Source organism: Rattus norvegicus, chromosome 3 (genome assembly GCF_036323735.1).
Source record: "Rattus norvegicus strain BN/NHsdMcwi chromosome 3, GRCr8, whole genome shotgun sequence".
Lineage (NCBI taxonomy): Eukaryota > Metazoa > Chordata > Mammalia > Rodentia > Muridae > Rattus > Rattus norvegicus.
The window spans coordinates 182,191,244-182,216,871 of record NC_086021.1 but is presented as its reverse complement, the minus strand read 5'-3'; the positions used below and the strand labels follow the sequence as shown (position 1 = coordinate 182,216,871).

The window sequence follows — 25,628 nt, the reverse complement described above, 5'->3', positions numbered from 1 at the left end:
TGGCCCTAGAAAGACAGGGGCGGGACTGGGGCTGGCCAGCCCCTGTAACCCTCCTGCCACCAGGGGATAATTATAGTTCTCTCACGGGGTCAGCAGCTCTGGAGGTGGAGACCTTGGCACAAGCCTGAAAGCCCCATTAGCTCTTACTGCCCCTGTGATGCTGTCAACGCTGGCCCATGCTGGGGAGGATCCATTTCAGTGGGGAAATCCTGCCCCGGAGCCAGCAAAGGCTAGATAAATGCCAGAGACCCAGCAAAGGGATCAAGTGACCAGAGACTATACCACAAGGAAGTAGGAGACAGCGTCTTGGAGCGAGCTGGTTCTTTGAAGATCTTTCTGGACCCAGGGGTCAGCAAGGTGACTCAGGGAGTCAAATGTGTTTAGGTGAAAGCCCAGAGACCCAAGTTCAACCCCAAGAACACAGGAAAGGTAGAAGGAGAGAACTGACTTGACAAAATTGTCCTCTGACCTGTACTCGAATGTGTACACACACACACACACACACACACACACACACACACAGAGACACACACACACACACACACACAGAGAGAGAGAGAGAGAGAGAGAGAGAGAGAGAGAGAGAGAGAGAGAGAGCGCTATTGCGGCCAATGCTTCCACCACCACCACAGACAAAACAGTAAAAAACAGAGAAACCCCTCACACTCTGTTCTAGAGACTGCCTGAATGTGAATCTCTGCTGTTGCTGCCTTTCAGGCGCCTCAGGCAGGATGTGGGTGGCATCAAGGCACCAAGGCAGTGGAGATGGAAACCTGTTGTGAAACCTTAGTACTCTGGAGTCGACTGATAACACCCTGCCCCACAATCTTCTTCCTCTCCGGAGCACTGTGACGGGAGAGGTTGGGAAAATGCAGTTACTTTCCCAACTGTCTGTGGCTAGAGAGACCTCAGTGGAGCTCGGTCAGGGCCCTTGTGAGGCTTCCCACTTCCTGACTAAAGAGATCAAGAACTAGGCAATACTACACCTGGGCAATCTTTTTTTTTTTTTTCCTTTTTTTCATACTTTTTGGTTAAGGCAGGAGCTTGTGTAGCCCAGGCTACCCCCAACTTTGCTAACAGCCAAGGATGGCCTTTAACTCACATCCTCTCACTTCCACCTCTTGATTGCTGTGTTTATGTTGTACAGGAGAACAAGTTCTGGGCTCTAAGCATATGGTGGGGGGGGGCACTCTGTCAACTGAGCTATTCCTCAGCCAAACCTTAGCACTCTTTCTGTCCTGAGAATGTACCAGATGTCTGGAGCTCTAAAGACATCTTGTGACCATGAGGCAAAGGGCAAGATCCTCATAATCCTACTGATTTAACTAAACACAGAGATGCGGGGAAGCCTGGAGACATCCTTTACAGTCACAGCTTGGTGGGGGTGGGAGTTGGATGTGCTGCTGTGCCTGGGGGCAGAGGTCAGGGGTGTTACTGCATCCTGGACTGCAGGTTAGGGGTGGCTCTGTCCTGGGTATGGAGGTCAGGGACCCTGGGACTGGTTCCAGCTCTTCTCCCCACGGTCCCCTCAGCTGCTGTGGCACAGGGGTCAATTTAGACTTGGATCTCAGCCCTGTTTCTTATGCTCTCAAGCCTCCAGTGACTGGTCCATTGGTTGGTTTGTTGCAGTGCTGTCTTCTGCTCTGGGTGTGTGTGTGTGTGTGTAAAACATGCACAGGTGCAGAGGCTCGAGTGTTCAGGTCGGTGATGTGGGACAGCAGTTCGCAGTCTTCTCCTCCCCAGAGTACAACTATATAGACTGGCGCTCCCTTTATGGCAGGTGAATGTGCATTCCAGTCAGAGCAGCCCTAGCTGCACACCACCTGCCCCAACCTCAGCCAGCCTGCTCGCCAGAGCCCGGGAGTAAAATAGCAAACTAGCATGTAGCAGAGGATGCCTCTAGCAGAGGATGCCTGGGAGCCTCAGGGCTTGGACTTTTAGGAGGAGGTAGAGCCTGACCCCATCTGTCCCTCCCATCCCCTCGGGTCGTAGCAGGATACCCTATCTTCTGTTGGTGGCGTTTCCCACTTACCACTGGCCTGTTTCTAGGCTCTAAAGGGCAGAGCACCAGGAACTCTCTTACAGGGCTTTTGCCAATGGTTCGGGGTTGCTCTAGGAGAGCATCCAACTTGTTCTCATCTGCATAGAAGCACCAACTCACTAATTTGTATTCTGCCAAGTAGTCCTCTCCCAGGTCCTCCTAGGCCCTGGAGCCTGGAGCCATCCCCAGAGACTGGAGGAACTTCCTCAGAGTCGTGGCTTAAAGACTCAAACAAATGCTTCAGCATATGAAGGAAACAATCATATTATAAACACAGCTATGAGGGCTGGGACATGGTTCAGTGGGTAGAGCACTTGCCTGGCATACATGAAGTCCCAAGTTAGAGCCCCAGCTGCATCCCAAGTGTGGCGCCCTCCAGGGGACCAACATCCTCTTCTGACCCCTGCATGTATCTGCATGTGTGTGGCACACACATACATGAAAACATAGTAAGATTTAAAATATATATTTTAAAAAAATTTAAGGTTCTCCTCAGTCACATAGGAAGTTCAAGATAAGCCTGGGCTACATGAGACCCTGTCTCAAAAAAAAAAAAAATCAGTTGCTGTATTAATATTGATTTCATGTTAGTATTCCTAGTTCATATTAATGAATATTAGCTTTATTAATTGTGTGATGTAGGCACATGTGTTCTCTTATGCTAGTGCATTATAATAGGGCCAACTGTGGTTGCATTGTATCGCAGTGTGGAGGGAACCACCATGTCATCATGTTGGTGACAGCTGCATACTGGCATGCAGCCTCTTGCTTGGTGCAGCTGAGAGTGCTGGGGCTGCCACATGCACACAATGATCCTGGGTCACTTGAGCTCTGGCTGGGGAAGACAAGGTCCTTCCCCCACCACATCCACGGGTCTGAGTGCAAGAAGCTCCTATGGCCACCTCTCCTGTGGCCCATTACCAATTGCCACACCTCCAAAGGCTAAATCATTACGGCTTAGTCCTCTCACCTTCATGGAGACCAGAGTCTCTATGAGAAGAGCTGTGACCCCTCTGGACAGAACCCTCATTCCTTGGCCAGCTAGCTGTCCCCATGCTCTCACAGGCTCCAGACCAAAGTTCTCTCTGGTTTCATGGCTTCTGGTGGGCTCTGTTGCTTTCGCATCTACTCCCCTCCCACTTTTGGGTCCTGGTCCCTAGTGGGACTCTGGGTTACCCAACTGCTCCTGGTTGGCCATACCCAAGTCCCTTAATAGTGGATACTCTGGAAGTAGGGGAGGGAGCTGTCCTGTCTCCTCAGCACGTTAGGGGTGCTTTTCACCTGTCTGCTCTTCGGTGTGCTCAAGGCACAAGAGCTGAAAATAAAGGAATCAGAAGGCCACTGTTTGACAGAGAGGAGTCAGCTGGCTAAATCTGGTCCCCGATGTGTCGGCCAGCTTTGACAGTTTAACACAATCTAGAATCTAAAGAGAGAGCCTCAGTGAGGAACTGTCTAGACTAAGATCTGAATGTTAAATGTGAGAAAGACCTGCCTGTGGGGCGGCACCATTCCCTACGTAGGGCATCTTGAGCTGTGTGAGAAGTATGCTGAGCAGGCATACACAGATCGGTTGTTTTCTATGACTAAGGACGTGATGTGATCAATCCAGCAGCTGACAACTCCCTTGGCCCCTGCTATGATCTACTGTAACTTGCAACTGTGAGCTAAAGTAACCTTTTTCTCCAAGTTGCTTTTGTCAGGGTGTTTTATCACAGCAACAGGAAATGAAACTGACAAACCGTTTCCATGTTCACCCAGTCCCGTGAGCCATCATGTCCCATAATGTCACTCTTGCCAGCTCCTCTAGCCAGGCAGGATCACGGGGGTCCAGCAGCAGCCACCCAGCCTCCTGCCTCTGCCCACTCCACTCCTGGTCCCCCAGGGCCAAGGCCCAACCCCTCACACCACCACCATCAAGCCACCACAGGAAGGCTCTCCACTAGGGCGTGGGTCCCACAAGTCTTTGTAGCCAGTACTCATACGTCTATGGGCATAGATCTACCTCCAGAGCCCAGACATTTAAAACACTTGGATGTCAACCACATCTTGGTCATTCTGTAAGGAACAGAGGGCACACACACAGCCATGATCTCATGCCAAAGTGCTCCTGTGGTAGGTTAGTCCATCCTACCCCTCTGCCTGTACTTTCAGACAGGGTCTAAACAGTGTCTTCTGCTGGACTCCATGTTGTCTCGAGATGAGTAGCTGGGACTCCAAGGGCACCCCAGGCCAGTTACCTGGGATCCACTGTTTCCCATTTCTGTGGGATAAATGGGCTGTGGAAGAGACCCCCAGTGCTGGGAAAGGTGGCTTCTCTCAGGACAGCACAGCAGTACCTCCCCTCAGCACTGAGGTAGGAGCGGCACACGGCTCACATAGCCTCTCAGGAGCTGACAAAAATGAAGAAACTCGGAACCCAGCATTGATTCTGGGAATGATGGCTATTTCCTGAGGAGTTGGAGAAGATGGAGTTAGGCCATCTTCAAAGTATTTTATTATAAAACACCACAGGGCTCATCAGCAGTTCCCTCCCAACGCTGTCAAGTACACACTGCTGCTCATGATCCCCTCGAGACCCCGACTTCATTGAGTCTCAGTTCCCTTAGAGAACCCGCAGCAGGGAGTGGAATGGAGAGACAGCAAGCCGCCGGGAGGCTGCACCGATGCGGAACAGAACACAGTCCCTCCAGGGGTGGACACCACAGGCAGGGCCCAAGTGTGGGCAGAGGTGGTGCAGAGGAGGTGGGGCTCCGACAGCCCCGGCTTCAGGCCACTACTTTTTATTTCTTGGCTTTAGCTCTTCAGCTGCATTACGCAGGAAAATGTAATTTTTCTTTTGGGGATTATAAAACTCATGCCCCTGAAGAAGGAAAAACAAATGACCTTAGTATTAAAAGCAATAGCCACACAAACACCAAGTCTTGCTCCAGAACGTGGAGCCAGCTCTGAGAAGGCAGAGTAAGGATGGAGAGAAGTTAGCGGTTCTATTGTACACGGCCTCTGCCCTCACAGACGTCACTGCCCGGCAACTGCTCAGGGTCTCAGGCTGTAAACTCACCTAGGATGCTTTCGGGGAAGGACCTATTCCACAGAAGGAACAGTGCCCAGGAGAGGGGCATCAGTGGGCAGGGCCAGAGGACCCAGCCAGCCCCACAGGCTGTGAATGCTGGGCCCGCCCTTTCACTAGGACCCAAGTAAGGAGGAGACGCAGCACCATCCCAAACCGGGAGGCGAGCTGAGCCTTGGGGAGGTGTGACCTGGAGAGGCGACTCAGCTGCAGCACAGCGGTCTTGCTACTTTTAGTCTCGCCCCAGCAGCACTTACAAACTTCTAGAGAGTGTAGTGGTCAAGGGCAGCTCATCACAGGGTGTGAAGGCTTTAGGGAACGGATATGCAGCCATGGCCACACTGGAGACAGATGCTCCTGTTCCAAGAACTTGTCCACCCACCACTGTGAGCCCACATGCTTCCACAGATTACAACTTCAATTGTCTTTTAATTTTTGTTTTTTTGAGACAGGGTCTCACTATGTAACCAGGCTAGTCTTGAACTCTATTGCCTCTGCTTCCCCAGTGCTGGGATTAAAGGTATGCTCAGCTGTGACTTTAGGCTTTGGGTAGCACTCAAGAGCATAGGCGCACCATGGCTCCCAGGATGCAGGAATTTATCTTCTAAACATTCCTTGTCTTTGGTGGTGCAGGGGCTGAGCCAGGGGACTTGCCACAGTGCTAGGCAAGCCCTCTGCTACTGAGCTACACATCCAGGGGCTTTGAGTCTGAGGAGAGTCCTGTCAGTCACTTAGGCTTTGTGATCCTTTTGCCTCAGCGCCAGCTCCAAGTGCTAGGACTGTAGAGGGAGCCATTACTCACGCCCAGCAAATGCAGGGTTTTAAAGCTCTGTTCACGTTTGAGTGGGTGTGTGCACTCCATGGAGGGGTGAGAAGAGGGCACCAGACCCCTAGAACTGGAGCGACAGACAGTCACTGGTTGTCACAAGGGTGCTTTCCCTGCTAAGGCTGGGAACACACTGAGGAGAAGCGAACAGAGCAGCCAGAAGGCAGCGCCTGTGCGCCAGGACGGTTGCTGTCTCAGGATGGCAACAGCTAAAGAACCACAGGCCACCCCAACTGGGGGAGACCGGCTAACAAGCAGTGGTGGAAACGGCCTCTGAGGGACGCTTTAAGCAGCTGTGAGAAGCAGAGGAAAGCAGGTTTCCAGACCAGACAGGGACAGGGAGAAGGCTGGAGCATCTCAGCACTCCGGCCACAGTGAGTGGGCGAAGGCTACATGGCGCTGAGTAGGCCATACACACTCTGCCTGCCGATGGCAGCGAGAAAACAGTGTAAAAGTGGAGTAGGAAGGGGCAGCAAAGGTTGAGATGGGTGGAGAAGCCACCATGAGGAGCATGGCTGGGTCGGAAAAGGGAGAGAAATGAGAACCATGAGGACTAAACAGAGCCATCTCCCCAGTACTCCACAGGGACTGTGGCCCCAGGCCCACACCCCTGCCTGCAATGCCTCAAGATTCAGCCAGAACCCTGCCAGCTCCCAACTCTCCCTGCTCAAACCAACCAATGCCACTGGAGCAACGCCTTGGCGGCCTGGCCCCATGTCCATCTGTGTTCACGTGCTGTGTCCAAGAACAGGGAAGGAAGAGCTCATGATGGCTCTCCCTGACACAGCACTCCGCACCCCACACCAAGAGTCAGGTCCCTGCCCACAGGGAGGTGGCAATGGCCTGGCTAAGGGTACACAGAGATTCTCCAGAGAGAATCAAGTCACACTCAGGTCTTTGGCGCCAGTCAGAGCCCGAGAGGGAGGGACCAGGACTGGCTTGGAAGTGCTCACCTTGGACCAGTCGTAGCTGGAGGCATAGGCAAATATGTTCCCGTTGTGGTTGAAGCCACACGCTGCCACGGGCTGGTCCAGCTGCTCTGAGGTCTTCAGCTTTGTCCTGGCATCTTTGTCCCAGAAGCTGAACCGGCCGTCGGACCCCACAGTGGCCAGGGTGCCATGGACAGGGTGGAAGGCGATGCCGTTCACCTGTGCAGGTGGACGTGGAGAGTGAGAGGCACAAACCCTGCGTACATCAGGAACACACACACACACACACACACACACACACACACACACACACACACACACACACACCACACACACATGGGCACATTTCCCTCCCCAGCCATGCTGTCTGAGACAGCCAGCAGCAGCTTAGAACTAACCCTGAGCTAAACTAAACCTCAGGATCTTCCCAAATAGGAATTCACATTTGCACCCACTGGCCACACTAAGTAGCAACCTCAGGAAAAAGTGTGGGATTTCTCTCAGCAGACTGATTTCTTGACCGTCACACCATCACTATGGTGGAAATTGCCCATGGACACCCATAGACAAGTCTCAACCTCACATTCCAAGCCATTAAAGACAGCTAGGTAGCAGGTTTGTAAAAGAGCACTGGAGTCTGCAACCTTGAACAGCAATGTGCAGGCATGTGAGCAAATGCATGGGGCCAGAGGAGGTTGTCAAGTGTCCCCTGTCCCTCCCACAACTCCTGGTTCCAGTACACTGGAGAACCAGCTCCAAGTCTGGCTCCACAGGTACCCCTTCAAGATGGAGTGCTGCTGGAACGTACTGCATAGATGTCTTGAGGAGCAGAAGTGTTGGTACCGTTGGATCGATGGCATTTGAAGGTGAAGTTATCTTTGGCCCTGAAAAGCAAAGGCATCTCAATTTCCTTTCAGAACCAGTTAGAAAGAGCATCCCATGCAGTGAGAGTCACTTACGGATTTGGAGGGTTGATGTAGTGAATGGCCACTCTCCCCTCAATACTCCCAAGAGCAAAACCCGTTGGCTTGTTCTGTTTGTCTTTAAAGATAGCCACACACCGATGCTGTTGTAAAGTAAAGGGAGGGAGCATCAACACCGTGGAAGTAAAGACGGGTTAATGTGAGCAGACTATCCGCTCACTTAGGTTTACACCTAAACCATGACTCAAATACGAAGGTATTTGTGTGTTCCCAGCAAGTGTTACTCTCTAACCTCCCTAACCTCCCTAACGCCCCAGGATCCCAGGAGTTATGCATGCACAAATGCAGCTGCCCCTCTTCAGCACAGCTCCACTTTGATCAGCAGGTATCCTTCAGATCAGACAGCCAGTCTGGCCTATTTCCCTGGCCAGGAAATGGTCTAACAGACAGCTCTCCTACAGGGAATGCTGGGTAAGTTACACATAGCAAAGCCAGTGTGATGGTTTGTATATGCTTAGCCCAGGGAGTGTGGCACTGTTAAGGAGGTGTGGTCTTGTTCCTGGAGAAGGTGTGTCACTGTGGGTATAGGCTTTAATACCCTCATCCTTCTGTTTGCCTTTAGAATGAGATGTAGAACTCTCAGCTCCTCCTGCACCATGCCTGCCTGGAGGCTGCCCTGCTCCTGCCTTGATGATGATGGACTGAACCTCTGCACCTGCAAGCCAGCCCCAATTAAATGTTGTTCTTTGTAAGAGTTGCCTTGGTCATGGTGTCTGTCCCCAGCAGTGAAGCCCTCACTAAGGCAGTACTTTGGCTACCATGTATAAGGATCTGACTAGGCCGTGTCCTGCTGGCTCCCTGTTACACTTAGCATAGCAGACGCCAAGTTCACCCACCGCACAATGACAAGCCCACTCCGTTCTCGGCACTGCTGGCCAACAGTATCCTAACGCACTGTGTCAGAGCCTTGGGGACTTCAGGCCACTTATGAGGTGCAGGAGGAGCTCTTGCCACACTCTTGCCAATGCTTGCTATCGTTCTTATTCTTTTATTTGTATTTCATGTGTGTGCTCACACATGTGAGGTGTGATGCAAATGTGCAGGCATGTGAGCACATGCATGGAACCAGAGGAGGTTGTCAAGTGTCCCCTGTCCCTTTCTGTGTATTTTCTTAAGGCAGTCACCCGGGGATACTCCGTCTCCAGCTCCCACAGCACTAGGTGACAGGTGCCCACTGAACCAGGCCTATCTGCACTTGACGCTGGGGTCTGAACTCGGTCTTTGTTCAGACGCAGCAGTGCTCTCCACCAAGGAACCACTCCCTAGAGCCCTGTTCTGAGTTCTGAAACCAGTGGACCCCGCATGTGTGAAGCGCTCTCTCAGCTTTCCTGGGATAAAAGCGAACACCGACTACCTTCACATACCCGCCGGCCAGGCTGTTACCTTCAGAGCTTTTAACTGGGTCACTAGTTTTGCTAAAAGTTCTTTACCCCCTTTAAAAGGTAACGTGTTAGCACCTACAGGTCCCTCACTAGTGCCCGTTCCCTGTGGGTTTTATTGCTGGTTGCTCCTTCCTATGAGGACCCCTGAGGATGGTATGAGGACGGTATGAGGACGGTATGAGGACGGTCCTGCTGGGTCACTGTTCGTTTCTTGCCTGTTTTCTGGTGTCACGTGCAACACAGCACCAAGGAGGAACAGCAGAAGTTTCTCTGTAACTCCGAGAAGACTTGGGACTGGGAGAGGTAGGAAGATAGAGAAAGGAAGGGGGAGAGAGATGACTCAAGGGTGACCTGTAGTCTGAAGGGCAAAGGGAGTCCGGCTAGAGATGAGGACCAGCAGGGACAGTGTGTTCTGGGGAATTCCTGACAGTGATGCGCTAGGACTTACACTGAGTGCTGTCAGTGAATCCACGGGGGACAACGAGCAAGAGTGGGGTGTGGGGCGGAAGACTGAGGGAAAGCATCACAGGCAGCTCTCTCTGGAAGGCCTAGGGCACTCTGTTCCTTGGGATCAAGCAGAGTAGGCACCCTTGAGAGAAGTGCTAGAGTGATGGACCAAGTCAGTTTCCTGCAAAGGCTGCAGGGCAAAAGAGCTTACCACAGAAGCACCCTCCAAAGACCCTGGCCAGCACCAAGCAGAGGAAGCTGCAGCAGGAAGAAGGCATGGATGGTTGAACCCTTCCTCCACTGTCCTCACAGGAACTGATCCCATTTGTTGAGATACGTGCTAGGAGGAGACTTAGATCATGGAAGCAGGAAGGACTTCGTCCTGCAGCCAGGGTAGGACTGAGCTGGAGAGCTGCAGTTCACCCAGAGGAGCTGGGGGTGTATAGTAGCACCGAGCTCCTTGGGGGATGTTTGGGAGACAGAAGTCTGGTTCCGTCACACTTATGTAAAATCTATGCTTGTTTCCTCAAATTTACCTCCTCTGAACAGAGCGGCAAGCTTTTCAAAGGAGACACTGCACACTGGTACCCCTCGAGCTCCGCCCTGCTTGTGGCAGGTGCTCAGTGCGCCTCAGCAGTGTGACCCACCTGGTGCTTCAGTGGAGACTCTATCCTCCTGAACTCAGAGGGCTGGTTCTCCAACTGGTACACAATCAGGCCCCTTTCTGCAGTGGCCACCACAGCCATCGGATAGATCTAGAGAGAAGGAAGACACACACTTGACATAAAGACACCAAAGTGTTCAGTCAACATTTTGTTCACGAAATTCTAATGTTTTAAAAGTTTAGTAATCAAATGATATCAAAGTGTTTGTGAAAAGCTAGAAAAACCCGGCCTGTGAGCCTCTAGAGCACCCACGGACTTAGACGCTTTACGCTGGTGATGGGATTGTTTTCTACACAGCCTAGTGTGGTCTCTTATTGGTGCATGCCGAGTACTATAGTTCCCAGTTTTTGTTCCTATATGCTTTGTGGTTCTTAAACTATAAAACATGGACATTTAAGTACACCGAGTCACCAGTGAATGCATGGTCACCTCCACCCATCACATGATGATTTTCAGTGATTGCCTCCTGTCTCTGATACCAGGGGTTTCCTTCCTTCCTTATTAAGATAGGATCTTACTGTGTGGCTCTTGCAAGCCTAGAATTCCACTGTAGACTTGGCTAGCCTAAAACTCAGTCCTGCCTCTGCCTTCGTCTGGGATTACAGGACTGAGCAACCATGCTTGGTCAGTTCTGTTTCTATATGTGGTCTGTGAGCATCAACCCCCACCATACACTTCTCTGAAGATGGATCTCCTCACTGTGGGATTACTGGGGCAGTTGCTACAAACCCTTAGGACTTAACCAAAGATACTGAGAAAGCACTTCAGTTTTCACACATACTGTCTCTCCTGTCGTCATTCCTTTACCATCACACCACGCTGTCTCCCATGAGGGAGGATAGGTGGCTAGTGCACGAGTTCAAACAATGGCCGAAAGTCCAGCGCTTTCATCTCCAGCCCTAAAGACAACAAAGGAAAATGCCCAAAACCTAACACGTGCAGCACCAGATGTCATGTCTGAGCAAGGTCTGCTGACGTTGAAGGATTTACATCACCGACAAACAGCAAGATCTGTACAGCCACGTTTACTGGGCTGCTGAAAGGAAGTGAGATTTCTTACCACATCTGCACAGTAACAGCGCTCAGGGAGCTGCAGGACCATCATAGGATTTGACGACCGGGTATCCCAAAACTGAAAGCAGAGAGGAGCACAAGTAAGAGTAAGACCGGCTGAAGTCTGCATGGACCCAGCGACCCGTCCTCAAGCGTGCACAGCCCCTCAAGCACACAGCTTACCTTCAGGGTCTTATCCCAGCTCCCGGTCATCACGCAGCTGTAGTTTGGGGCTTTGATCCAATGTATGGTCTTAACGGGAGCATCGTGCTTTCCACAAGACAAAAATCAGGGGGACAGTTCAACAACTAGCCCAACAGCTCTAGTTCTGGAGATCCAAAGGGACTGACTTACTCAGACACTGGGTTATATTCAACAGTCACAAAACCAAAGGGAACTGTAGTGTTCTCCCATGACCCCAGGGCACAGACTAGGGACTAGCTCCTGTGTGCTGCTGACCCAGGCTCACCCTCACTTGTCATCAGTGGTGATGACCAGGTCCCCCCCAGGGGACATTGGGGACAGCCTAGGGAAAGCTGCAAGTGCTGCTGCTCATCTGTCTGTCACTGGAAGGCATCCCTCAGAGACTGGGGGACACCTGCAGTCCAGGTACTGGTGCAAAACTACCTCAGGAGCCTTCCCTACCCCTCATCTACAGTGGCCTCCGGTGGCACTTTCACCGCTACTCTTAGTGGTTTTCACACTGAGAACCAGCCTGCTGCTCCTCAGGTGATATGGTGGTTTGAATGAAAATGGCCAGGCTGGAGAGATGGCTCAGTGGTTAAGAGCACTGACTGCTCTTCCAAAGGTCCTGAGTACAAACCCAGCAACTACATGGTGGCTCACAACCATCTGTAATGAGATCTGATGCCCTCTTCTGGTTGTGTCTGAAGACAGTGACAGGGTACTTATATATAATAAATCTTTAAAAAAAGGAAGAAAGAAAATGGCCTCTGCAGGCTCACAGGGCTCTATCGGAGGAAGTGTGTCACTGGGCCTTCAGGTTTCAAATGCTCAAGCCAGGCCCAGTGTCACTTTCTCTTCCTGCTGCCAGTGGAACCAGATGCAGAACTCTAAGTACCATGTCTGCCTGCATGCTGCCACATGCTTCCTGCCATGAGAATGATGCACTAAACCTCTGGACTATAACCCTGCTCCAGTGAAATGTCTCCCTTTAGAAGAGTTGTCATGGTCACTGTATCTCTTCACAGCAACAGAACCCTAACTAAGACAAGTGACCACTGTTCTATGGGTACATGGGTCCTGACACACGGCAGACCCTCACCCACACTTGCTGAATGACAGGTAAACATGTGTAGTTGACAGAGGCAAGAACTACGTCCTCTTGTCTCTACAGATCTCACTGTCACTGCTCATCACTGCCTATGTATATGGGAGATTTGCAGCCCAGTGCTCTGAGAAATACTACTTCAAATGAGGGAGCTTACAAAACCCCTTACGAATGTGCTGAAGAATCTTCCTGTGCTGGCTTGGCAGCCCACCCACAAAGGTGTCTCACCTGTGCTATCTGAATGGCCTGGTTGCTGTTCAGGTCCCACATCTTGGCTGTCTTGTCACACGATGCTGTGAACACTTTGCTCCCATCCTAGAATAAAAGAGACAGTCGGCTAGCTGAGCAGAAGTAAGTCTCCACACCAACAAGTCGGGTTAATTAAGCATCTGCATGCATCTGCTCTGCATTGTTTTCCTATTAATAAGGGCCAGCACCCTGCAAACTAATCCCGTAGGCAGACTAGACTCGGAGCTCACATAGAAGGCAGAGGCAGATGAATCTCTCTGAATCGAGGCAGCCTGGCCTACAGAGTGAGTTCCTGGACAGCCAGGGTTACAAAGGAACCCTGTGTTAAAAAGACCACCCCCCCCAAAAAAAGCAAACAGAATCTCTAAGAATTTGAGTGGCTTTGAAGATACCAAATGAAAACCAAACATGGCTGGTGAGACACTCAGTGGGTACCGGCCACTGCCAACCCTGACTGACTGATCACATGACCTTACCTGTCATATCATAGCTCAGGGAACCCCAGGTAACCAAGAAGTATCTAGTTTGCCTTTATAGTTCACACTGTTATCTAAGCCCCATGTTTCAAAGGTTCCGCACCCTCCAAAAACACCACAAAAAACATATATGCAGGCAAAATACAATACTCATAAAAATAAAACTAAGAACCCGTGGTCACTCTATTTAAACCATAACACACATTATTTAAAAAACAAGCTGGGTGGTGGTGGTAGCAGTTGAGTTCGAGGCCATCTCAGCTAAAAACAAACAAACAACAGCAACAAAAAAACCCAGTCCCAAAACCCAAGGGAAACATAACAGTCTTTGGAAGCCAGGTGGCCACGCCTGTCATGGAGCTCTTACTCAGAGCACAGGGCAGGATGGGAAAAGCCCTCCTCCTCTAAGCCACGAGAGGGAAAGGGAAAGAAACAAATCTTGCATGAATAATTGGAAATGTAGACTCCCCATTCTGGACATTCCAGTTTCAGGGTTCATACCCTTAATCCAAAATCCCAGGCTGCAAAGTGCTAACACAACCAACTGCTTACTAAATTCAAAAGCTTTGGAAACTAAGACACTTCTGGCCCACGCATTTTGTTACAGAAGACTGACTTCTTTTTTTTTTTTTTTTTTTTTTTTTTGGTTCTTTTTTTCGGAGCTGGAGCTGGGGACCGAACCCAGGGCCTTGCGCTTCCTAGGCAAGCGCTCTACCACTGAGCTAAATCCCCAACCCCAAAGACTGACTTCTTGCTGTGCTATTAGGAGCTCAGAAAATCGGAGGGACAGAGAATTCTATGAGTTCTGTACCATGCAGGGCTGCACTGTGAGGCCCTGCAGGGCTTTGAGTGAGAACAGTCCCCATGGACTCTTATATTTGAGGCTTCCCAGTGGCTTCCTCTGCCTCCTACCTGCAGATGGAGATGTGAGCTCTCACTGTTCTTGTGGCCATGACTTTGCTCTGCCATCACGGACCCTAACCCTCTGAAACCACAAGCTCAACTGAACAATCTCCTTTCTAAGTAGCCCTGGTGTCTTGCCATAGCAACAGAAGAGTAAGTGATATAAATTCGATCTCAGAGAGGAAACAAGACATACGTCACTCCAGCAGACATCAAGCACTGGCCCGGTATGCATTTGCTGGGCCTTTGGAATGGTTTGCCCGCTGTCTTGCACTTCCCAGCAGCGAACCTGTAAGAACAAGACTAATTAACAAGATTAATGAGATCAGGGTGGTTCCCAGTCTCTGATGTGCACATGCACAGTACAGTTTACTGCAGACGTCTTGCATAAATCTGATTATCTAACTTCAAGAGCAAACTCAGTGACGTGTACAAGCAAGCCGCTGAGACCTAGAGATAGGACAGCTCACACCAACACAGCAGCCAAGCCGCTCAAGAGGAAATCCACCTTTCTCCTCGAATGCTTCCCATGTCGCTTTCCTGCAAAATTATACATTTTGCAGATTTTGAAACTATGACAAGAAAATGAATTCCACCAGAGAGAACTGGTTAGGTTCTGGATGCATGCAGTCTTCCTCCAATGCACACATCTTACTGCAAACAAACCAGAACACCAGGAAACACGGCCAGCCTCTGCCTCTGCTGCTGCTGCAGCTTCCTCACCTGCTCTCACCTGCCCGTCTCTGAATATGCTTCTAACTTGGCTTCTCACATAGCCCAGGCTGGCTTCGAACTCACCACGAAGCTGCAGTGATCCTCCTGCTTTACTTTCCAGGGGGTGGAGAACAGGTGTGCACCACCAAACCTAATCTCCGCCCAACACTAAAGCAGCAAGTCAAATGAGGAGAATCCAGGCTGTTCCACCTCCGTGCACCTCCTCCTCCTCGCTGCCCCTGCATCCTCACTGCTGCAGGCCAGGTGAGACTCTCTCCCTAACACCTCTGGAAACAGTCTGGCCCTATGCAGCAGGGTCAGGCAGAAGCCAACTATGGGCCCTAAGCTTGGGCTTCCTGTGTGTGGTACTTGGAATGGGACCCAGGCCCTCACACACCCCAGCGGAGTGCTCTGCCTCTGGAGCAGTAACCCTGGACCTGGGGTGACAAGATTAGCTAGCAGATCTGTGTCCTAGGCTCTCACACACCCACGTGAAGCCACTGCCCTGAAGCATGGGCACGAGCAGTCTCAAACTCTGGGGACACGAAGGGCATGTCAGGTGTCGCCCCCAAGTCCTAGAAACACAGTCAATAGAACAAAGGGCCTAAATGGGAAGACTTCAGAGGAACTGCTGTGACCAGCAGGACTGGAAGGCTCTGGCTTGCCCCTCATACTATGACCTACCACAGCCACTTATTCTTGCCAACTTCCTAGGGGGAAATGAGTGTAGCATACACTCCTTTCTGATCACGAAAAGTAGCAGAAGGGTCCAGAGCTGTTGGGCTGTGTGGAGTCTCCTGACATCCATGCCCACCTCCCCCGAGATCCTGCAAACTCCCCTTTGTGCAGTCACTGAGCTTAGGTCAGGGGCTGATGAACATTCTGCGAAGAATCTGCCGTTAGCTAAAGTCTAACAAGTTCAACATTCATCCGATAAAACAGTTTCTGGGTGCCAAGGAAGGTTCTTAAGAAGCCATACAAATAGTGCAGCTGAGTCAGGTACAGGGAAGCTTTGGACAGTGCCTGGCTATGGTGCTGCCATTCAGAAGGATGCAGTTTCTACACCATGTCTTACAAAGGACCAGGCACAAGCCTTACCCTCAGTTCACTCAGACAGAATGGAGCTGAAGGGAAAGCTAGCCTTGCCCACATGGCAGCTGCCCGAGAAGCACTTACATCATTAGCCCACGATCCTGCAATAAGGAAGTTCCCTGGTAAGGTTGGTGGGCTGAAAGACAGACAACCGATGCTGTCATCAGGAGAAGACGTTACTTCAATATCCTGGGGAGGAACATCAGGGTTAAAATGTACACATCATCACCATAGGGTACCTTTTTTCCTCACTAAACACTTCAAGCTCATCTCTCTTTGCCTTGAGACCCAACTGGATCTGACCTTTCCTTACTTTGATCAAACACAAGAGCAATACACAAGTCAAGGAAAATACTAGAGCTGCAGGCTTAGCAATGTGCTAAAAGCCAGGTACCAAGGCAGCACTTACACGAGGCAGCCGAGCTGCCTCATCCCATCCCGGTCCTCGACTTCCTGCAGTCCAGAGAACAGCGGACATTCTCCAGGGCTGCTGTGAGAGTCACACTAAATTATACAGCAAGCTGACCTGGGGAAGCTCTGGCTCTCACAGGGGGCTTGGTAGCTGTGATGAGCTCAAGTGAGGATGGGACCCTGATTCTGCGAGGATGAGCTTTGTGTGCCAGTGTTCCTCAGCTTCATCCCATGAGATCCCTCAAGCCACACACTTCTCTTCACCCAACAGAGGCTCCGTGGCTCTCTGTGTGCCCTACGGGGGGTAGGGTGGGGTGTGTGTGTGTGTGTGTTACCTTCATTGGGTTATGGTTATCTGTGGTTGTGCTCCCAAACATGCTGGTCCCACCAGTCCCAAAACCAGAGGTTGTTCCAAACAGACTCATGTTGGCTGGAAAACACAAAGTGGGAAACGTTAAGAACAGGCCCTCCGTAGGTGGTACAAAGTACATAGCAGAAACTAGTACTGTGATGCTAAGCCACTTGCTCTTCAGAAGAGAATTTAAGTATGTCACGAGCAGAATCCCTAATAGAAGGAGCTTTTCTGCCCAGCATAGTATAATCTGAACACTTGGGCAAAGGCAGGTAGATCTCTGAGTATGAGAACAGCCTAGTCTGCATACTAAGTTCCAGGCCAGGCAGGGATACACAGAGCTTGTCTGTCTGTCTGCCCCTCTTCCCCCCAAATACACACAATTACTTGTACAGCATTTTTAGCCTCTGGAAGCTATGAAGGCAGACTCTCCTACATCTACTTTCCTCTACTCTATGGAAGGATGCCCTTGCCAGCATTATGGCACCAACGCAGATCTACTACAGCATTTCACTCAGCAGTTGGGAAAGAGGTACCACTCTCCAGGGTCAGAACTGCACACTAGGCACCTGGCAGTAGGCGGGAGGGCCTCCTGTGCCCAGGGCCCACTCTTGGTGGCTCCCTTTCTACGCTATTTTAGGTGGATGTCTGCATGAAGCTACCTAGAAAGAACGACCAGTCCCGACAGGTGTTCCACAATTTCTCAAGGCTTTAGGAAAAGCAGCCCATGCCGGGCAGTGGTGGCCCATGCCTTTAATCCCAGCATTTGTGAGGCAGAGGCAGGAGGACCTCTGAGAGTTTGAGGCCAGCCTGGTCTACAGAGTGAGTTTCAGGACAGCCAGGGCTACACAGAGAAAGCTTGTCTCAAGCAATCCACGTTGGTCCACTGAGTACTGAAGGCCTGGTGTGACAGTGTAGACTTGGAGCCATCGAGAGTCGGCACTGTGCTTTCTTGAGCGTGGCAGTCTGCCAGCCCACCTGCCACTCACTTGCCATGCTTCAGCTTCCAGCTGTGGTGAAAACGCAGCACGCACTCTCCAGGCCTGCTCTGGGGCTGGCCGGTCGGCTCAGACAGCGAAGACCCCCGGTGCACAAGCCTGGAGACATGAGTGTGATCCCCAGAGAACTCAAAGCTGTCCTCTGAAAACCACACGTGGACAGTGTCATGCGTGGCCACACACACAACGACATACACAGACAGTTTAGGGTTAGTCAGGTGAGATGGCACAGGTGACCTCTGTAACTTGGGAGGCAGGGTCGGGAGGAGCAGGCCATCCCTGATTGTACACAAGTCTGAGGACAGCCTGGTCTACCAAAGAGAAAAATGTGCACGGTCTAGCACTGAACGTAATAAACTGTGTTGTTGCCAAGGAAACTGCCTGTGCACTGTAACTCCAGACACACGTGCTTCTGCCACACTTCGAGCTGTTACTAAAAAGCAGATTCTTAAAACCCAGAATTCCACCAAATCCGCCACCTCTCCTAGGTGAGGCTAACACCTCAGCCATCCACTGCCTAATGAGGGCCGCCTCCTCACAGAAAGAGGAAAGTGTGAGGAACTTTGGGAACGCATTTGACATCTGCTGACTTCAAAACAGATGTAGGGAGCACATTCACATCTCCGAAAACGACTTGGGAGCCGCTCACTCTCAGCGTTGATGACTACAAGCCTGTCTGTACAGGTAGGGAGATGTGCAGACAGGCAGGTTTCCTGCTTGGATGAGCCAGGAAGGACAGGGCTTCTGCACAGCCGTGTACCCTGGGAATGTGAATTCATCTTGATTTTCCCACCTTTAAACCAGAAACATTAATTCTTCCCCCCTGGGGTTATGAAACAAAAGGACCCCCAGTGTGTGCTTGAGGTAGCAAGCTACTGTATAATTTGTTTTAGTTTTAGATCATCGTACGGGTATGAGCATGGGAGTGTGGTATCCACCGAGGCCAGAAGGGGGCATCGGATCTGCTGCAGCTGCAGTGAACAGGCGGCTGTGGGCTGCCCCACCTCTGGAAGGCCAGTGAAGCCATCTCTCCACCTCAAGTACCTCTGAGGGATGCTTTCTCAAACAAGGACTCATGCAGCCCAGGCTGGCTGGGCACTCACTGTTAGCTCAGACTGGTTTTGAACTCCCAACCCTCCACCGCCCGAGTGCTTGTCCACGCCCGCCGGCTCGGCCGCGCCCCTCCCGTCTGCGCAGGCCACGGGCACTGCCGCCACCTGCCACGTCTCCCCCACCGTCTCCCCATCTTCGTGGCTTGAGCAGGGTGCGCACGCGGAAAGTCCCGGCCTACCTGGCGGAGCGCACAGGGTCCGGCTGCAGAGAGGGACTCAGTTTTCCCCACGCGGGCCGGGGGCTTTCCTGAGGGAGCGCGGCTGGCGGGGACGGGGGCGCGCGGCCGCCTGAGGGTTGCGCACGCGGCGGGGCCCGAAGCCACGAGCCTGCTCTGGCGCGGGGCGGAGGGGGCGCAGCAAGGAGACCCCAGACCTCGCAGTCGTCTTAAACCGGTGGAAACTGCCCAGTTACCACAGAAGCACAGCGCATGCGCTACAAGCCACTTCCGGGACTGCCCGGAAAGCGTCAGGGGACGACGTTCCGCCTGTCTCAAGGCGGCCGCACATGCGCAGAAGCCCTGCTGAGGTCGAGAGGAAGTCTTTATGCCAGCAGTTTGTGGGTTGGTGGAAAGTCGAGGGCACGGTTGCCAGGCAACTAGTTGAGCGAGGGCGTTGTTTTCACTTGTGTATCATCATATTTATTGTTGTGAGTTGAAGAGATGGCTCAGTGGCTAAGAGCAGAGGCTTGGAGAAGACCCAGGTTCTATTCCTAGCATCCATTGGACGACTCGCAGCTCCAAGAGAACTAACGCCAGTTCCTGGAGAACTGACGCCCTCTTCTGGTTTCTATGGGCATTGCACGCAGTGGTGCTTAAACGTGTTCAGGCAACATAGTCATATACATAAAATAAAAATGGGGGTTGGGGATTTGGCTCAGCGGTAGAGCGCTTGCCTAGCAAACTCAAGGCCCTGGGTTCGGTCCCCAGTTCCGAAAAAAAGAATAGAAAAAAAAATGGATTCACCAGCTCAAGTCCAGCGCTGTCCTCTAAGAGGCTGCCTACCTGGAACATCCTGAGCGGAACGATAAAGAAAACGGTGCTTACTCCCTGGGATGTGTAAGATTTATTTCCGTTCATGGATGTTTTCCCTGCCTGTATGTATATGCATGCACCACATGCATGCGGAGGCCGGAAAACGGTATAGGATCCCCTGGAACTGGAGTTATAGATAGTCAAAACCATCATGCAGGTACTGGGAACCGAACCAAGGCCCTCTTCAAGAACGACAAGTACTCTTTTTTTTTTTTTTGGTTCTTTTTTTCGGAGTTGGGGATCGAACCCAGGGCCTTGCGCTTCCTAGGCAAGCGCTCTACCACTGAGCTAAATCCCCAACCCCGACAAGTACTCTTAATTACTGAACCCCATGTACTGGTCAGTATTAAGCTGGCCTGAAACACACACACACACACACACACACACACACACAAAAGACTTGCTTTATGATACCTTCCATATAGAGTGTTTAAGGTGTCAGACGAGATGACGACACAATTAGCTAGATTCCAGAATGGGGATTCCAATGAACCAATCAGGGAACGCAATTTTAGAGAGACAAAGGCCGAATGCTATTAAGGAAGAACAAAATGTGATTGGTTACTACGAAATTAGTTTCCTCATTGGGCAACCACAGGCCTTCCAATCCTTGCACTCAGTAGGTAGAGGCAGAGGCGGTGGGTCTCTGTGTTCTAGTTCAGTCAGAGCTACACAGTAAGGCTCTGACTCCAAAACAAGCAGTTTTTTAAAATTTAAGGGAGGAACAGGGTTACAGAACAATGGAATGAAAACTGACCACTGGTTTCTTGTTTTAAGGGACCTCACTACAACAGTGGAAACTGGCCTGTCTAGGACATTTGGTGATCATCTATTTACTCTCCTCCCCACCTCCATCCCAAGGAAAGCCAAATAACAAGTTTCGGTTTGGTTACATAGAGTTTGGTTTGCAGCCGTGCCTGTTCCTGTTGGGGTCCAGTGTGGGAGAGTTGGGTCCACAGTAGTGGGCTCCTTTAGTCTGGTTTCACAGGGAATTGTTACTGTGACTTTCCCAGCACTACCCCATGACCAGTCCAGGCATATTCCTCTGTCTCCCCAGCCTTTGTGATGCCTGTTTAAGAATTCATTCACAGGGGGCTGGGGATTTGGCTCAGTGGTAGAGCGCTTGCCTAGGAAGTGCAAGGCCCTGGGTTCGGTCCCCAGCTCCGAAAAAAAAGAACCAAAAAAAAAAAAAAAAAAAAAGAATTCATTCACAGGAGCTGTAGAGATGGCTCAGCGGTTAAGAGCACTGACTGCTCTCCAGAGGTCCTGAGTTCAATTCCCAGCAACCACATGGTGGCTCACAACCATCTGTAAAGAGATCCGATGCCCTCTGAAGACAACTACAGTGTATTTATATATAATAAATGAATACATCTTTTTTTAAAAAAGAATTCATTCACGAGCAAGCACAGCACGCTGTCAGTGAGGGCAGCTGACAGTGGCCCACGGCTTTACCCTAACTTCACAACCCTCAAGCAACAAAACAGCGCGGCTTGCTTTAGGGCCATGGCCCTTGCCGTACTGTACTATAGTTCTACGGGGTGTGCTGGTTGGTTTTATGCCGACTTGACACAAGCTGAAGTCATCTGAGGGGAGGGAACCTCAATTAAGGAAATGCTTCCATAAGATTAGACTGGAGGCAAGACCGTAAAGTGTTTAATTAGTGAGTGATCCAGCGGGGAGGGCCCAGCCCATGGTGGGTGGAGCCATCCCTGGGCTGGCGGCCCAGGGTTCTGTAAGAGAGAAGGCTGAGCAGGCCACGGGTAGCAGGCCAGTAAGCCCTCTCCTCCCCAGTGTGCTTTGCTCACCTCATAGTGTTTCATCGCAGCAGAAGAAGCTGTAACTGACACGGGTGGTGTTGCAGCCTATGGAGCCCGCTTCAAATCGTCGTCATCGTCCATCTCGCAGGCCACTGAGAGATCGTGTAGGGCAGAAAGGTCATCTTTCCTCCCTGGCTTCAGCATGTTTACCCAACCCTCTACCCCCACCCCACCCCAGGGTTTACAGACTGCAGACTACGAATCCGTGGGTCTGGACCCGGTCTCCTCAAAGCCTGCTGGTTACTGAGAATCTACTGAGCACTGTGAGGCTGCTTATGTGTCCCGAGTCCTCATGACCTTCTCAGAGAGCTTTAGATTCGTCCGTGTGATTTTGTAAAATGTACATCTCATAGGTCTAGGAAGGCCTGAGGACCCATATTTCTACCACCTTCTCAGCTAGGGTTCTTGGACTGAAGACCCCCACCAAAAGATTCCAACCGGGCTGTTAGAATCACTGGGAGTTTTAAAAAAACCTTCACGCCGGGGCTGCAGTCACAGAGACCCTAATTTAGTAGGTCTTGGGTGGGGCTCAGGACATTATTCTTTGAAATCTCCCCAGAGAGTTCTGAGATACAGTCAAGAGCCCTGCTGTTCCGGGGAATATAAGGGACTGGCCGCTGCTGCATGTCCCGTCAGCACACCAACGGCAGTGGCTTACCCAAACATGGTAGCTCGAATTCTGGGGCTGTTTCTAAACTCTAGCGTGCAGACGTGTACTTCCCATGAATAATCCCACTTCCTCCTCACAGCGCTTTTAGGGTCTTCCCTACTGCTATTGCCATCCCTTGTCGTGGCCGTGAGGTGGAAACCAGATTATAATGTGTTCCCCACCACAGAGGCAGTGAGTGAGGGGAGCCCCAAAGCCTGGACAACACGAGAGGCAATGTTGTCTTTTCCCTATGCCTCAGCTCCAAAGGGAGATCAATCATCTATGCACTCAGTCTGGGTAAAACCTCACAGAAGGATAAAGCACTGAAATTTTGGCTGTGAATAACACATTGCCCATAGTGGTGGAGTCTGGGTGCACTGTACTTTTTTTTTTTTTTTATTCTTTTTTTTTTTTTTTTCGGAGCTGGGGACCGAACCCAGGGCCTTGCGCTTCCTAGGCAAGTGCTCTACCACTGAGCTAAATCCCCAACCTGCACTGTACTTTATAGTTTGCTCCCAACCAATTGGATATGCTTATGACTTTTGTTTTAGTAAATATTTCAACTTAAATGATATTTAATTTTGACATTTTCTATTTACTTATTTTTATTCATTTAATGTCTGAGTGCTCTATTTGCATGTACACCTGCATGCCAGAAGAGGGCATCAGATCCCATTACAGATGGTTGTGAGCCACCATGTGGTTGCTGGGAATTGAACTCAGGACCTCTGGAAGAGCAGTCATTACCCTTAACCACTGAGCCATCTCTCCAGCCCCCTAATTTTGACACCTTTATTGGAAAATTTTCAGGAAATTTCTCATAGGCTGGCTTAAGGTTTGCAACCAGTTTGGGAGTCAAATGTGGAGTCTTGGATTCGGGACACCTGGAGCCGATTAGCTCATTAAACCTGAGAAGTGCTCACAGGACATCTCCTGGCCTCCCACGCTTTCTTTTAAGGAGTCTTGCGCTTTCCCATGAAGCCCTTTTAAAAATGACGTGGAAATCATTTTAAGGCAATTACTACTCAAAAGAATGGAAGAATTTGAGTGCCCAATAAGCTTCTGCCAGCAGAGGGCAGCCTTGGCTCGCCTTAGGTAGCTGTAATTGTGGGGTGTGCGTATGTGGGGGGGCGGGGGCAGTTCACTTGGTGACAAAGTCAGCGTTGATCCACAACACCTTCTGGAGACACCCCAGCGTCTCTGCTGATGTACCCTTGTGGCACAGTTTTCGGGGTCTGGTCTCTCCAGCAGCACCCCGACAGATACCTGTCCCACACTAACAGTCAACCAAGAGGCCTAAAAGAAGCCACGAGGGACAGCCAAGAGGATTTGCCCTATGTTTGTATGACGTGCACTGCTTGTCTCCCCGCATGAAATCATGACTTCTGAAATCACTTAGCATCACCAATAACCGCGGTCCGATTTCCCAGAAAATGGGCTGTCACACGCAGCTGTTTTTCCTTTTAAATGAGGGTCATTATGAGCCCTTAAGGAGAAACCAAGAGTCTCTGAACATCTTTTGTGGTCCTCATTCCTCCTGACTAACTACAAACAGATTCCAGCCCTGTCTTCTTCCACATGGGCCCAGGGTACCTTGAGGGCATGTCTGTTGCCAGCTGCCATTGGAAAGAGCTGTTGTGCAGTAATGAGTTCTGAAAGCAGGTTTTGTGAGTTCTAGATGGTTCCCAAAACGCTTGCTCCAGTTCCTCGTGTGCACCAGTAAAGGTGGGCAGGAGAGCCACCTTCAGTGTGGTGGCTGCTCCACCTCCCAAACAATGGGAAGTTATTTTAAGAAAATTTCCAGTCATAAACTTTAGATAATTTAATTAGATGACTGAATCTGCAAGCCATTTTGAAATTTATTTCCAAATTTTCATGACTACTGTAGACTTGTGTTTCCCTCCCATTTTTGACAAAATAGCCTAACCCAGATGTTCTTCTGGTTAAATATATTTCCAACTTGATATTTTCCTTTTTAGCTTGTCAAAATTCAGTGACATTATTGCATATTGGTACTGGATATAAACTTAAAGAAAAAATTTTAATTTATAGAAAATTTAAATGTTTGTGTCTCACAAGGAAGTCAACAGCATATTAAAATGTTCTCAAAACAAAAATTTCAGTGTCCCGTGTGTGCAGGGGCCATCCTAACACCATAGGTATGATCATAGGTGTGTCCCCTGTTCTGCCTATTAGTTTGTGGATACGGGGCAGTTAGTCATGAAACCTCCCTGCACCCCATTCCCCATACATAAAGTGGGATGGTGAATGGGTACCTAACTTACAGGGTGAGCCAGGTCAGCATTTGTCTAGAGAAATACCTTCCATGTGATGCATATTGGGTCTGAGAATACTAGGTCTGTGTGTACTGAGTCTGTGCATACTGGGTCTGTGTGTACTGGGTCCGTGTGTACTGGGTCCGTATGTACTGGGTCCGTGTGTACTGGGTCCGTGTGTACTGGGTCCGTGTATACTGGGTCCGTGTGTACTGGGTCTGTGTGTACTAGGTCTGTGTGTACTGAGTCTGTGTATACTGGGTCTGTGTGTACTAGGTCTGTGTATACTGGGTCTGTGTGTACTGGGTCTGTGTATACTGGGTCTGTGTGTACTGGGTCTATGTGTACTGGGTCTGTGTGTACTGAGTCTGTGTATACTGGGTCTGTGTGTACTGAGTCTGTGTGTACTGAGTCTGTGTGTACTAGGTCTGTGTGTACTGAGTCTGAATGTACTGAGTCTGTGTGTACTGGGTCTATGTATACTGGGTCTGTGTGTACTGGGTCTGTGTGTACTAGGTCTGAATGTACTGAGTCTGTGTGTACTGAGTCTGTGTATACTGGGTCTGTGTGTACTAGGTCTGTGTGTACTGAGTCTGTGTATACTGGTTCTGTGTGTACTAGGTCTGTGTATACTGGGTCTGTGTGTACTGAGTCTGTGTGTACTGAGTCTGTGTGTACTGAGTCTGTGTGTACTGAGTCTGTGTATACTGGGTCTGTGTGTACTAGGTCTGTGTATACTGGGTCTGTGTGTACTAGGTCTGTGTATACTGGGTCTGTGTGTACTGGGTCTATGTGTACTGGGTCTGTGTGTACTGAGTCTGTGTATACTGGGTCTGTGTGTACTGAGTCTGTGTGTACTGA

The 25,628-nt window shown here is 50.5% G+C and overlaps 1 protein-coding gene and 1 long non-coding RNA gene across 3 annotated transcripts; one reads left to right on the top strand and one right to left on the bottom strand.

The window, feature by feature from the left end:
- Positions 1–4,490: 4,490 nt before the first annotated feature.
- Positions 4,491–19,440, bottom strand: Rae1 (ribonucleic acid export 1). Of its 2 annotated transcripts, XM_006235692.5 has the most exons (13): positions 19,171–19,440; positions 17,871–18,021; positions 16,865–16,959; positions 16,203–16,307; positions 14,509–14,601; positions 12,913–12,999; positions 11,577–11,663; positions 11,401–11,472; positions 10,323–10,430; positions 7,823–7,929; positions 7,672–7,747; positions 6,888–7,082; positions 4,495–4,901 (listed from the first exon to the last, which is right to left on the bottom strand). In XM_006235692.5, the coding sequence occupies exons 2-13, from the start codon at positions 17,875–17,877 to the stop codon at positions 4,815–4,817; spliced, it is 1,119 nt and encodes a 372-aa protein (XP_006235754.1). In that variant the 5' UTR covers positions 17,878–18,021; positions 19,171–19,440; the 3' UTR covers positions 4,495–4,814. The 2 variants fall into 2 exon arrangements, with proteins under 2 accessions (NP_001028880.1, XP_006235754.1); NM_001033708.1 differs by lacking the exon at positions 17,871–18,021 and having other exon boundaries at positions 4,491–4,901; positions 19,171–19,270.
- Positions 19,441–19,572: 132 nt separating this feature from the next.
- LOC134486500 (uncharacterized) lies at positions 19,573–20,920 on the top strand. Its single transcript, XR_010065538.1, has 2 exons — positions 19,573–20,641; positions 20,800–20,920. It is a non-coding gene; the product is annotated as an uncharacterized LOC134486500 (long non-coding RNA).
- The last annotated feature ends 4,708 nt before the right edge of the window (positions 20,921–25,628 follow it).

Bases quoted from the DNA above. Each gene is read 5' to 3' on its own strand.
- Rae1 (XM_006235692.5), bottom strand. The intron at 11,473-11,576 runs GTAAGCTGTGTG...CTCTGCTTTCAG, and splicing joins GCTGGGATAAGACCCTGAAG to TTTTGGGATACCCGGTCGTC. The intron at 7,083-7,671 runs GTACGTTCCAGC...CCACCTGCACAG, and splicing joins CTCCTCAAGACATCTATGCA to GTGAACGGCATCGCCTTCCA.